Source organism: Drosophila busckii, chromosome X (genome assembly GCF_011750605.1).
Source record: "Drosophila busckii strain San Diego stock center, stock number 13000-0081.31 chromosome X, ASM1175060v1, whole genome shotgun sequence".
In the NCBI taxonomy this organism is placed as follows: domain Eukaryota; kingdom Metazoa; phylum Arthropoda; class Insecta; order Diptera; family Drosophilidae; genus Drosophila; species Drosophila busckii.
Genome location: NC_046608.1, coordinates 20,846,568 through 20,861,228, shown reverse-complemented (window position 1 = coordinate 20,861,228; position 14,661 = coordinate 20,846,568). Strand labels below are relative to the sequence as shown.

Sequence of the window (14,661 nt, the reverse complement as noted above, 5' to 3'; positions counted from 1 at the left end):
TGAAGAAAAATAAGCTATTTTTTATAGTTACTAGCCATATATATACATACACATACATATATGATAATAATAAAATGCGCGAAACTAATTTAAGAACTATGAAAACTTTAACTCAGTCAAAGCAAAACAAAGATTATACAATACATTGTGCATATATATGTATTGTATATATACCATATGCATATAGTAGCTCAAAGGCTGCGTCAATTGCGGTTATAAAACTTTCTTTGGTAGCGCTTGCAGCTGCTGCTTATGCTGCCAACGCCGCCGTTGACACCGCTGCCACTGCCACCTGTGCCCATACCCAAGCCCAAGCCCAAATTCAAAAGCTGCTGTTGTTGTTGTTGTTGTTGTTGATGTTGTTGCTGCTGCTGCTGCAATCCGAAGCTTGCGACATTATAAAACTGTTGCACAGAGCTGCTGCTGCTGGCTGCGCCGCCGCCGCCGCCGCCGCTGCTCATGCCGAGGGCTTTATTTTAGCTGGAGGCACCCAACTGATTCTTCATATGCGCGGCAGCTGCAGCTGCTGCGGCCGCAGTAGCAAACGGTGAACCACCCCCGGTGGGTGTTTGTGGTCCATTGTTATTGTTGTGATCGCCCGGCGTACGCGGTCCATTCACCAGCGGACCACCGCCATTCACATTGGCACTAACACCGCCAGGTCCGCCGCCCAGCAAACCACCAGCGGCACCAGCAGTGCCAGTTGGCGAGCCCTGACCCAACGAGGAGACATGACGCTTCAACATGGGATGATTGGCCATTGAGGCAAACACCAGGCGCTCCTCGTAATCATATTCGCAGAGTATTTTGTTCTCGCACAAGTAGAAACGATCGCCAACGCAAAATCTACAAAGATAAGCAAGTTAAACAAAACAATTATTGAAGTTCATTTCAATGAAATGCAGCTATATACTCAAAAGATTTTTTACTTTAAATTTAATTTATTACTTTCGTTTAATATACAAAATTAAAATTCATACAAAATTAATAAAATGTATTTAAGAAACGTTTATGTTTAAATGAATATAAGAAAAGTATGAGTATATTTTGAATTTTACTTTAATTAATCTGTATCAGTATTTTACATTTGAAACGCATGTTCATTATAATTTTTAACGAAAAAAACTTGATGTTTGTTTTGTTTAAAATTGCTTTTCTTTTTTAAAGGCGCAAGGCCTGGAAGTGTACACTCGACGTATAGAAAGTTGCAAGTTCTTGACAGAACAGGAATTGGCAACTGGAAACAATTTTTCCACATGCCTAAGCCTGCAAACAAGCGAACAAGAACAAGAGAGAGCAAGAGAGTGAGAGAGAGAAAGAGAAGGGGAAGGGAAAAGTCAGCTAGACAAACACACAAAGATGACAATTGACAGCGGTTAGCACTGAAGCAACTGTTGCAAAAAGCTTTAACTGTAACTGAAACAAAAGCGCAGCGCAGGCGGAATACAAGAACAAAGGCTGTGGGAGAAAGGAAGTCAGATAAGCAGTTTGAAAATGTCGTTTACGTTGTCAGCAGCTAAAGCAATGACGATAGACGAGACACTGCTTTGAGTTGGCAACAGCTCACACTGCCGCTGCCACTGCCACTGCCACTGCCACTCCCACTCCTAAATGCAACGCATTCGGGCAACAACTGCAAATGAAGTTGCCCCAATCCCTCTTAGTGTGCGTGTGTGTATGTGTGTGTGTGTGCAACATGAAGCCCCTTTGTCAAAATATTTATGTTAACACCTGCACCTGTTGGCTGACAAGAGTCGCCTCCTCCACAGCTTCAAGTAAAATTGTCGTGCCATTTTCAGAGCAACAGTTTTGAACGGACAATCGTATGCTCTAACTTTGAATGCAAATTCTGCAATTTGTTCGAAGAAATTAAATAATATTCAAACATAAATGTAAATAATATAAAACACATTAATAGAATTCTCAGAGCTAAAACGAAAGCTACAACATTCTATAAGCCTCGGATCGTTCAATGCCAGCATCAGATTTTTATTTTAACTCTTGACAAGCACATGCAACTCATACGGGCAGAGAATTGGCCTGTGTGAGTGAGACAACAAGGAGCTTACACATAGACTTACAACGGATATGAAATTTTGGCTTTTGATTTACGTCAACATTTTTTATTTTCCATTCTGCATTTTTTTTTTTTGGGAATTTTCTTCTTTAAAGCAAATTGATTGACGAACTGACTCCATATATGTAAATATATACACACATATGTATACACACATACATACACCAAATGCATTGTGCATATGTGGGCTATTGTGGGCGTGGCATGGCAGCGTCTACATGAAAAACGTTTTGTTTATCAAACAAAACAAGCAAAAGCAACTACAGAGTCAACACAAAAGTAAAAAGCCAAAAAAAATAGAAAAGATTTTCAGCTCTGGCATTGAACGCACCTGTGACATGTACACCACACACACACACACACTCACACACAGACAGAAACACATGCTGTATGCAGAACTCGCCGCACATCCGGGCAGCCAAGACCAACCAACAAAAATTGTCAACAGGAAATACAAAAATTGTTTAAAATGGCGCATGCTGGTAACATTTTTTTCTTCGTGTTTTCTTGTCTCAAACCTTGACATAAGCGCACACACACACACACACACACACGGAAAGTGACGACAGGAAATTATGCAAGCTTTTCAGCAACAATATATAAAAAATAAAAAAACACAATAACAATAACAAATTTGCTGCACTTTTTTTTTTTTTTTTTTTTTTTGTTTGCAAGTAGAGTCCTCACACAACAGGACGCAGTTGAATGGCAACTGAAAGCCCGCATTTTAAATGTGAAATGGAAACAAAACGTTTGTGGCAGGGTGGACAGTGGGACGTAAGTCACCCGCTGGCCATGCGTCCACGCCTCAATGAGTCTTTTCGGCAATTGAATTAATTTACGTAAAAAATTGATTAGCTGCGCACATGATGGAAAAAAAAAAAACTGAGAAAAACGCATTGCTAGAGAGTTATTACAACCATTGCAATTGTTGAGGGCTGTTAAGTTAATTACAGTGCGCTCTCATCAATAAAAAGTTGAGAAGATACATGTTAAATCATATTGCGGATTATGGGCCTGAGCACGAATTGGTCGTAAGCCCAAACTTTTACAACTTTACATAAATGTGAATTACCTATTGACAACTGCTCTCAATCCATAAATAATTAAGTCACTGACAACCCAAATTGCTACCTTCGATGAACCTGCTAAGTTCACAGAGCACTTTTTAGGTAAACTATACGACTAAATGAAAGCTCTTTATAAATGTAGCATATACATATGCCTATATTTATGTATAGAGCAGGTCTCGCTATTTACATTGTGTCCTATTGCATTTTTAAAGTGAATTTTGAACAATGAGTCCCAGCATTTGAAATGTTTGCAACATCGATTGCAATTTTTACAAAAGCCCAATATGTTTTAACATTTATTTCAATATATTTTTGCTTTTCTTGTTGATTTTTTTAACCAATCGGGTCACCCTCTACGGCTGTGTGGTGGCATTTTTAATATTTAATGCATTTGCATTGCACAAGCGACTGAATTGTCGAAGAGCTCGGATACGTGCCTCATGGTCTGAGAAAGCAAAGCATATGTTACGCCCAGACCACATTATTAATGCAAAAAAGAATTCCGAGTCAAACCAAAAAAAAAAAAAGAAAAAGGGCAACTGAAATTGTTGACCAGCAGCCTCGACACGCACTTTAAAACTCTCTAGAGTGACATTTCATGAATTGGCCAAATGCAATAAATTTGCAACAAGGACGCAGAGAACGAGTTGAAAGTTGCCAATGGCACCCCAAACGAATCAAATATGCCACGAAAATTTATGCGGTTTTCATAAAAACTCTACGACACTTAAGGGGTTGCAAAGGGGCAGGGCAAAGCAAGGACACATACACACACACACACACACACACAAATGCTTGTAAATTATGCCAATTTGCTGCTGTTATTGGTAATGTTTTGGCATTATAATAAAATTCAAAGTGCCATTTGGGCCGTGCGAGTTCTCAGATTAAAAAAGGAGGGTTTTGGGCGAATTTATGAACAAGTCTGCTGATTGCTAAATGGCCCATAAAAGTGTTTAATCTTTAGTGTTGCGTAGATCGTATAAAAAGGTGTTAAGTGTAAGATTTTAAACTAATAGATTTGATATGTGTGTAAGTTTTGTAATGGTTGTGAGCTGGTCGAGCTTCGAGATACAGACGAATGAACATTTTTTTCAGATTGAAAAATAAAGCAACATTTTCCTGGCTTCAATGTAGTCAAACACATAAGAACACAAAATTTGCAACAGATAATATAACATAATAATGAACATAAACTCACCGATGATTGCATTGCTGACAGGCAAAGCACTCCAGATGATAGACATTGGTGCGTGCACGCATGACCATTTCGAAAGCCGGTATAACTTTGCTGCAGGCGGCGCAGTAGCCCGTGTTACCAAAAAGCCTGTGGACAGCAAAAAATGCACAAATTTAGAATAAACAATAATACGGTTCTGTTCTCTTACTCGCTACGCACCTTAAGTAATCGCGTTTGCAAAGCATTAGATTGCCTTTAGTATAAAGCGTGGAGCCTACTTCGCCGAGGCGACAGTCACAGCAGCCGCATTTGAGGCAATCCTCATGCCACAACATGTCGAGAGCGCGCAACAAATAACGGTCCTGAATGTGCTTGCCGCAGCCGGCGCATAGTTGGCTGCCATTATTGTTGTTGTTATTGTTGTTGTTGGCGGCCGCAGCAATGCTTTGCACATTATTGTTGTTATTGTTTCCATTGCTGAGGCCATTGTTTTGTTGTTGTTGCTGCTGCTGCTGCTGCTGTTGTTGCTGCTGCACATTATTGTTCATGTTGGCGTTTTGCTGCTGCTGCTGCTGCGCCGACTGCTGCTGCTGTTGCTGCTGAGTGGATGTAAGCCCGACAAGTCCGGGTTCAGTTTTGGTTATATCCATAGTCATCATCTGTGTGGGAGAGAGAGGTGCAAATTTTAGTAGCGCTCTTTAGATTAGACTCACAAAGTTTACTTTAAAATTAGGCACACTTATGGCACGAAAATAGATTTCATATGGCGAAAGGGGCCGCTTGCGTTGTCTGCTATAACTATAACAATTATTGCTATGCTCCACTATTGTGTGATGGTTGTCATTGTTGTTATTATTGACATCATTGCAAATGTTTTGCTGCATTTCGAGAAAATTTAGCGCCCTTGCTGGCACCATTAAGTGATCCACTTGCTGCATTTCAATTAAATGCTCCTCATTGTCAGCGGCAGTGTCAAAATTGATGATAAACTTGGCCATGGCCAACTGGAAGGTTTTCTCAATTGATTTATTTAATTTTCTATTTGCTTTTTAACAAAAGCGAATGCGTCTGCTCAAAAATCTAAACTAACGGCATTTACCAGCTGTTATTGCCCACTCAAAACTCAAAACAGTGTTCGCTAACGTTTTGTAGGAACGGCAGCGCCACTGTGCTCAAGTTGCGCAAGCTCAATATAGAGCGCTTACGATAGTTTGCGATTTTCGTTTTTAATATTTACAAACCCCAAAAGTAGGCAACAGTTTAAGCGCTGCGCAAATTGGAGTCCAATTTTCTTTGTTTTTATTCGAAAGGCATGTGTGCCCGTTGGACGTCCTTAAAAGGACACAATCCTCCAATTTTATTTTCATCGCTATTTACAACTTAAAAAGAAAAAAAATTACAATCTCACTCCTTGGGCTCGTCCGGGAATTGAACCCGGGACCTCTCGCACCCGAAGCGAGAATCATACCCCTAGACCAACGAGCCGTTGCGAAACTGTCGCGCTACAACGCAACTTGATTACCCAGGCAGCAAAAGAATCAAAAGAATTGCACATCAGCGATGGTAGGAAATCGTAGGTAACACGATCGTCAATTCCAAAGCTGAACTGCGAGCGTCGCATTGGCTATTTTCAGCTTCTGCTTCAAGCTTAGCTTGAGTTGAGAACAGAACAGCTGGAGAGTCAGCGCGAGCGAGAGCCTGTCATAATCGGGCTGCTAGCCAAAACCGGTTTCATATGTGGCCTCTTTAGCTCAGTGGTAGAGCACTGGTCTCGTAAACCAGGGGTCGTGAGTTCAAACCTCACAGGAGGCAATCAAATGCAACAATAATTGTTGTTTTTTTTTTTATAGTTTTATGCTGCAGAAAATAATGTTAAGCTATTTACAATTTGGAAAGCAATGCACAATTGTCATTGTTATAATTTTTCGCTGACTGCAGCAGCTCGATAACGATAACAAAAGCAAAGTGACAACAAATCACAGTCTTTCCCCGCCGGCACATCGCCCCGCGCTTAAGCAAATGCCAACAAACGATTTAAAATAACGAGATTTATGACAAATTGGCATTTGGGGCAAAAGGCAAACAGCAGCAGCAAAAATGAAATGCGGCATGTAATGGCATGGAATGGAATGGAATGCGCGCACACGCACACACACACACACACAAGGCAAGCGAAACCCTAAAAATCTCTATATGTATGTATGTATGTATGTACATAGTGGCAGTGGGCGGGGGTGTTGCATGTCTGGGCTGGGCACCCAGTGTTGTCAATTGTCGCTGTCTATGCCCAAATGGCGTTGCATTAAGCCGTTTTTGCCATTTAGCCCTTGTAGCGCCAAATGTGACGCGACATTGCAGTGTGCAGTGTGAGAGGGGGCGCCAAGGGGTTAAGGCAACATTGCAGCTGCTGGCAATGACTTTAATTAGACACACACACACATAAATAGCACAAGCGCCGCGTTGCCTCAAAATGTTGCAGTGTCAAAAACTCATCAACTCACACACACACTCATAAAAATTCAATCAAATCAATTTATGTAAATTTAACGCCCGTCCAAACACAACAACGACATGGCTACGCCTCTGCACACACATCTCCTTTCCCGTCTTTCTCGTTCTCTGCTTGTCTCTCGCCGTGCTCTCCCCCATTGTTATTTTAGTTTAGATCAAATGAATTGTATGCTAAACGCCGCGTATTTCAATTTCATTTTCCACTACCGACAAAAAATTGCAATTCAACTAAACATTGGCTTGTTGGCATAGCATTTGCTTTGTTTTTTTTTTTTGTTATAGACTGCATTCATTGAACATTCATAGCTTTTGCGATCAATTAATTTATGCATTACATTTTCCAACAAAGCACCAGCAATTGATTTTCAAATAATTCTTTTTATCAGTTTTTTGGTGCTGCGAGGAGTTTTTGCACACACATACACACATATGACTGAAGATGTTAACATTTGGACTGTTTCATTATAAATATTTATTGTTTCTTCAAAATATATTATAAAATGTCAGTACATTTGACATCACACACCATGCAGAAGCGACAAGTTTCAGGGCTAAATTAACTTATTTATTAAGCTTGACGTTTCCGTTTGGTGCGATCAAGGGGCTGACGTGTTTTGTTGCGTTGAACCGTTGCAGTCTTGCCTTACGCTGTCAGCTGTCAAACGAAAGTGCGCAAAAGCGGAAACGCAAGCGATATGTAAACGAAGTGCGGATTGTGACTGGGACTGGGACTGCGACTTTGGATGGGGATGGGGTACGGGTAGGTGGGTCTATCTAATTGCGTGAACAGCAGGCGCGCGCTCGCAGCTCTCATTAAATGCAATCAATATTCAAATTTCGAAAATTTCCATGACGGCAGTACCTATAGAGACTAATACCTGCACAGCCTACTAGGGTTAGTTTTTCTTTTTTTAAGGGACGCCGGAGGGGCATTTTCACAGTTTAGTTTGTAAAGCGCGTTGCTTTTCTTTTTTTGTGTGTGTGTGTGTGTGTGGATTCCGGCGTACTATAATTATGCATGTGCATGTGATGGTCACCAAAGGGGTTAGAGCTAAAATGTTGTCGCAACTTAAACCCTTTTTAGCCCCAATTGCGGTTTGAGTTGGGGATAATTACAGGGTTGCACGCAATTTAACGGAAGTAAAAGAAACTAACGTCGGCTGCTACGGGTCTGAAGCTTTGCGGTCAGTTATGGCTTATGGTTTATTTATTTGGTTTACGACGTTCGTTTGCCTATGCGCTGCAATTTTGTGCCTGTTGCCCTGAAAAGTAGGCAATGCAAATGCAGCTGTGCAGCCGAAGGGGTACAGGGGGTCCTGGTCCTTCGTTGCATGTCGTCCTAGCGTATTTAATGACACTAATTAGTGGCCATGGCTCATGTGACAAACCCCCCAGTCATTGTACGCCAAAATCATGGAAAATTTACTCCAAAATTGTACAGATTGCAACAGCTGTCGGTGTCGACGTTGTTGCGCCCTCTGTTGCAACTCATCCCTTAATTGGTAATTAATTTATTTTGCATAATTTTTCGTGCGCAGAGCAGCGTGGCGGGGTGTACACGTTTTTGTCAGTACACCGCATTATGAATGGGCTTGGGGATTGAGAATCGAGTCTGGTCTGCAATTTGTTTATTTGGGGGCATTTTGGTTGCAACGTGCAGCGTGAAACGTGCAACGTGCAACGTGTGTGTGTTGAACCGTTGTATGCCGCAAGGTGTCAAAAAGTGCGAATTAAGTGCGAATAAACGTGCTGAGCGTGCAAGCTCTCACCTGTCTGTCTATCACTTTACTCTTGCGTCTGTTTTGGTTTTGCGGCTTGACAAAATAAAAATCACATAAATTCCATTTAAAAATTGTAAATTATTTATCCTTACTACGAAATTCTATACAATAAAAATGCTGCTGACAGCTGTGTTATCTTATCGTTTAATAGTAAACAAAAGAAAGCTGCGAATGTGCTTCATTTAAATTAGTCAAATTAAATGCATTGGTGACCCCCCTCATTTTCAAAAATTATATGAAAGGGTTTATAACAAATCCATGTCATGCATGTGTCTGACTTGAAAAATGCATAAAAATGTGATTATTATATGCAAACATATTTCTTCTATAGCACGATACATGTTTTAAGGACCTTCACAAGTCCAATTCAAATGTCCTTTGCCCATGCAAGGCTTCCAAGCCCAAATTAAAAAAACAAGCAAATAAATAAAAAATAAGAAAAAGAAAGCATAAAAATAATTATAATATATACAAAACTTGTGCAAAACAAAAGCCAAGGCAGGAACACAAAAATTTCAAACAACAATGGCGACAAAAATAATAGAAAAATGAAATGAAATTAAAGTCAAGTGCACGATATGAAAAAAGAAAATAAATAAAACAATGCTGGGCATAGAACGACAAGGGTATAGATAGAAATAGAGAGGGAGGGAAGGAGAAAGGGACGGACAAGAAACACACCAATATGTAGCAACAGCAACAAGCATATAAAACAATCAAAATTCATTTTTAATTTTTATGCCATAAAAATGCAAACGAAGACTTTGTTAAGGTAAAAAACGAAGAGAGTGGGGGGAAAAGCGCACGTAGCAGAAAAATGGTCAGCGGTAGCAGGCACGTAACGGTGAAAACAAAAAACAGAGAGAGTGAGAGAAAGAGAGAGAGGAGTGTGGGCATGCCGACAGCACTGCCCCGCCAAAGGTGAAATATAATGTTTTTTGCTAAACTTCTCAAAGGCAACGAACGGGCTTTCGAGTGGCTGCATTCAGCGCAAACAATTAAATGTTGATTTTCGTTACTGTTGCTTTAATTATGTTATGCCCCAAACTGTCAACAGCATGTGCGCTCTTATAGCATTTCAGTTATAAGCGCCAAAACGATTTGAAATTGCTATAAATACCAATCAAAATCAAATGCACACCCGTTGCTTCAAGCACACACACACACACACACACACACTTACACTCCCTTGGGCTCATGCTCTTAGTCACACCCCGACGTGGGTGTACTATATTCTTTTTACTCTTGATACTTGCCCAAAGGCAGTGGCCGCCGCGTAGGCTAAAACCTTCTTACAAAAGCTTTTATTCTGTTTGCCAAGGTAAAGTGTCATTGCTAGACAGGTGACGAAAATACAACAAGCCATGTTGAGTGTGTGTGACTAGAACAATATAATTCGATTACATTGCTTTGTGCACTCTATATATATACATATGTATATGTATTTACATAATATGTATTGCACTCATACGTGCGACAATTTTGTCGCCTGCTCTGCTCTGCTCTGCGTAGTTACTTTGCAATGTGCTGTAAGTGTCGAGTTTCTGTTTTTGTTTTTTATATATTGTTGATGTGTGTGTTTTACGCCTGTTCTAGTGCCAACAAAAGTTTTTTTCTACAATCTCAATAACTAACAATAACAACAATAAAGAGTACCAACTGCTGCCGCATGCAGTCGTCAGCAGCAGCAGCAACAAACATCACGCCCCCACAACAGACTACATATATATTATATCTATAACATATGTGTATTGGGTGGGTTTATTCCCACTTGGCAACACATGCCTGTTAGTTACGCCCCCCTGTTGTTGTTGTTGTAGTTGCTGCCTGATACAGTGTTTATTATTGTGGCAACATATGGAGCAGAGGCTTGCTACATGTTAAGCATTTGTTGTTGTTATTGCTATTGTTAATCTATTTGTACAGATTTTGTTCTCTTTTAAGTGAGATTTATGCCAAAGTTTTGGGCTGCGCGTCACTTACACATTGCGCCCAGCAAAAAATAAATAAATAAGTACAAAAAAAGAAAGAAAAAAAAAACTCTCCTCCAACTAATGTACAACACGACAATGGAATTTTTATTAAGTTGTTTCATGTACGACGAGTGCACATTTGCTGTTATTTCTTTCTGCTTAAACAATTACGACAAATTGCGCTTTTATGGACTAAAGCAGCAGACATGGCGCAGAGATGTTGAGTTTAACGATTATGTTGCCTCGCCAGCGACTGCAACGTCGGCATCGGCATCGGCATCGGCATCGGCATTTTTACCCATTGTCAAGTGCAAAGCCCATTGCGCTAATATCACAAACTGATGCTACGCTCGCGTTCGCGTTCGCGCACGCTCTCTTTCTGCTTAGGCGCGCGCGTACGGAGCTCGCCAAATTGAGCGGCGATAATCAGATGAAAAGAAAATTAACACTGCAGTGCCGACTGTGTATGTGTGTGTGCGTGCGTGTGTTAGCTTCTGCTGCTACCAGAACTCTCTAGAAGAATATTTTCAAATGGCTTTTAAGTAGAATTTAATTGAATACGAATTCTGTTTAGGGTGCTTAGGCAGTTCGTTAAACTGCACAGCGTAGCGGAATTTTTTTTAGCTCGGCTGCCACTTCGTGCACTGATTTAGCGCTAATTAATGTGCTTTCCACAAAATTAGCAATTTACGCGCAGAAATAGAAACGATCAGAGCTATCAGCCAGCAAACCAGTTGCACAAAAAAAAGCAACAACTAAAATAAATAAATAAATGGAAGAGCAAACAAACGTTGGCCGGACGCACAATTAATTAAGCTGGCGTTGCAGCAGCTAGCAGCAACTTTGGAGCAAGCTGCCTTGGCATGTGCAATCGTCTAAGAATCAATGTAATTAGTGAGCTCCCAGCATGCGTGCAACTGCGACATTGTGTGTGTGTCTGTCTGTGTGTGTGTGTGTGTTGTTGTTGTTGCAGGTGCACTGTTAGCAAACGCTTTGAGAAGCATTTCCTTTTCGTATCATTTATGATTAGGTGGCATGCCGGGGCCACAGCCAAGCCACAACCACCACAGCCACAGCCAGAGCTACAGACACAGCCAGAGCCAAAGCCAAGCCAATCGAGAGAGCCGCACGTCAACAGCATTTAATTACAGACGTAGCTGTTGCCAACGCATATGGCTAACTGCCGGCAGCGTCCGTTACCAACTTTGCCAAGTTAATTGAACGTAATTGGCAGCCACTTGAGAGCAAAGAGCGCCCCGTTCCCCATACCCAGCCTCCCCAGCCAATTCGACTCTCATTTCACACAAGCAACACAGACAAACGCGAACGCGAACGTCGCTTACAATAGTGTAAAAGTCTAATTGTAACTGTCAGAAAGAAAGCGTAAATAAATCAGTAAACACTAATAGAAACGTTTAGCCACAGGGTAGCGGCCAGCCGGGCAAAGAGAGGCCGCAATTATATGAGAAACGTTAAAATATTGTTTGCTAGTCACTTGTCTCACTATTATTAATAAATGTTATTGTTTTGGTTGTTGAATTGTGTGTCAATTGCTGTTTGGTCAACACTTGGCCACCACTGGCTTCTGACTTGTGTCTAGATACGTTGGAATGATTTAATTTGCTTGTTTTGTCGATAGACAGAGTCGCACTATTCGCAATGGAGGCATCAATTGAACAGTTAATGCCATCGCTTTGTCGTGCATTTGCAATGATAAATACTATTTGAGAAATTTGTACCTTTTATCAGATAACCCTGCACTGCTGACCACAACATACAGAAGCTGCTGGCCTGTAACCTCTTTATGCATTTTATTTGCATAAACGATTTTATGCTTGCGCAGGTGACTTTAGTATGCAGGCAATTGGAGAAAAATAAAGAGATAGAACGAGCGAACGAACGTGCATATCACTAGTTAAGGCAGCCAATAATTGCATACACACACACACATGCATACATACATATACATATAAGCATGTTTGCTACATATGTAAATAGCTTGCATATCAACGACAGACGCAGAGGAAAGCTGCGCTCAGACTTTCGCTGCAATTGCCTGCTCTCTCTCTCTATCGCTCACTCACTCTTTCTCTCTGCTCACTATAGTCTGTTGCCGGCCGCTGTCCATTCATTTCTTCTACATAACTGAGCACGTAACGTTTTATCAGCACGTTTACACCATATTTACTTCATTTTAATAAAATTTCATGCGATTTTAAATGTCGACGCCTGCAACTGAAAAGCCTACGAACAAACACACACACACACACACACACAGATGTGTGTATGTATGAAAAATGCACAATTGCTCATTGAAATGGAAATTATTTACACATTGGACACTGATTTACTTGATGGTGCAGCAAACGGCGGCAACAACAAGCAGGCGACTGACGTTGGCAGCCACTTGTTTATGTGCAAATGTAAGTGTGCGTGTGACATACATATGTATGTGTGTGTGTGTGTATTCGTGGTTTATGTCGGTTTATTAATATTCTTTCGACTTGACTATGTTTCATACGAAATTACTCAAGTGTAACCGACTGTTATTTACAGCACAGTCTGTTGTTGGACTCTGCGTCCCCTCGCACACCCACCGCACCCGTTGATGCTTTTCATTTATTACAATTAATATTTTATCCTATTCTTATGTTTGATTATATGTGGAGACAATAATAAATTATTTGCAACATACTTTAATTGTGTGTTTTTCATATACAGATAGACTACCCTATATACATATGTGTGTATACTATACACATTTGTTTATCAATTTGTAAAGTGTATTCGCTAGTCGAGCATGTCTTGTCAGCTAATCAAGCGCACTTGCTGTTAATCATTTTTAACACAAACAATTCCGATGCAAATAATTCGAATTAACAACCAATTCACACATTTCAGCAATAACACAATAATAATAAAAAGTTTGAAAAAAAAAAATACTTGATTAATTTAATTTGTAATTGCATTGAATACAAATTAAATGCTTAGATTGTTGATTGTAGTCAGTGTAAAAAGGTTTTGTTTTTGTTGCTGTGATGCAATCAAAAAAATATATTCATAAACGATCGCAAAGCAATCAGCAAAATGACAATTAATTAAATACGATTTTTTATTTTTGCTTTTAATTAAAATGACAACAACAACAACAACGACGACGGCGATAAATGCCACTAATACATGGGAGATAGCAATAGGCGGCGACACGCTTGGAATGTAGACGAATTGGGGAATACTCTTTACTTTGGTTTGCGCTAATTGAGCGCAATAATAAATTACAGGCACAACAACAACAGTATCAATTACCGTGGCCAATGTATGAGAATATTTGAAATACCCAAAAACAATTTGAAAGCCGACGAGCGCACAGTGGACTGCAACTGCCAAATTGAGAAAGGCTGTTTAACTGATGGAATGGAATTTAGATTTTGAAAATAGCCAAAGCACCACTGTGCACCGCTGTCGTTGCCTCCAACGATGCGGCGTTGTGTCGCGCCAAGCGACTCTCATAACATTTTTATTGGTTCGGGGCATTGCGGTAACTCGCGTCGCCAAGCTAAACGAAATAAATAAATAATTGGCAATAAAAATACAATTTGCACGATCATATAAGATTTTGTCATGTAATTGGCTAACTGGCACACACACATTCGCAGTCGCCGTCGCAGTCGCAGTCGCATTGACGATCTGAAAAACGTACTAATTGATGAATTGCTGTGTGCACTCGCACTCACTTTTATGGTCGCTGTTGTTGCTATGCACAGACAATTGCATTTTGGGCATTTCTTAAGCTCAGCAGCAGCAGCAGCAACAGCAGCCAACGCGCTCTCGCTCTCTTAAGCTTTGCTTGGCTGTGGCTTCAGCAGCTTTCGCTGCTCTGCTCACAAACATTAAATCTGCTGTCTTTTGTTCTTTTATGAACACACACATACATATGTATATGATATATGTATGTCCTTGAATGTGTGTGTGTGTTCGCTTAATTGGCTGCCAATTTATTTTATTCGCGCGAAATTGCAATTCTAGCAACAACAACAACAACAACAACAAGAGAAGAAAAAACTAG

General features: G+C 40.4%; 2 protein-coding genes and 2 non-coding genes across 4 annotated transcripts in view; 1 reads left to right on the top strand and 3 right to left on the bottom strand.

Moving 5' to 3' along the window:
• Positions 1 to 181: 181 nt before the first annotated feature.
• Positions 182 to 480, bottom strand: LOC108606280 (homeobox protein abdominal-A-like). The gene has a single exon (XM_017996261.1). The coding sequence runs from the start codon at positions 459 to 461 to the stop codon at positions 204 to 206; it is 258 nt and encodes an 85-aa protein (XP_017851750.1). The 5' UTR covers positions 462 to 480; the 3' UTR covers positions 182 to 203.
• Positions 453 to 14,661, bottom strand: part of LOC108606279 (LIM/homeobox protein Lhx1) — a 41,490-nt gene continuing 27,281 nt past the window's right edge. The window contains exons 3-5 of the mRNA XM_017996260.2: positions 4,550 to 4,989; positions 4,352 to 4,477; positions 453 to 846 (exon numbers count right to left, since the gene is read on the bottom strand). Coding sequence (XP_017851749.1) covers positions 477 to 846; positions 4,352 to 4,477; positions 4,550 to 4,989 — 936 coding nt within the window. The 3' untranslated portion in view covers positions 453 to 476. The remainder of the gene's footprint in view (positions 847 to 4,351; positions 4,478 to 4,549; positions 4,990 to 14,661) is intronic.
• On the bottom strand, positions 5,744 to 5,815 carry Trnap-cgg. Its single transcript has one exon. It is a non-coding gene; the product is annotated as a tRNA-Pro (tRNA).
• Positions 6,071 to 6,142, top strand: Trnat-cgu. The gene has a single exon. It is a non-coding gene; the product is annotated as a tRNA-Thr (tRNA).

Bases quoted from the DNA above. Each gene is read 5' to 3' on its own strand.
- LOC108606280 (XM_017996261.1), bottom strand. From the start codon at position 461: ATGAGCAGCGGCGGCGGCGGCGGCGGCGCAGCCAGCAGCAGCAGCTCT.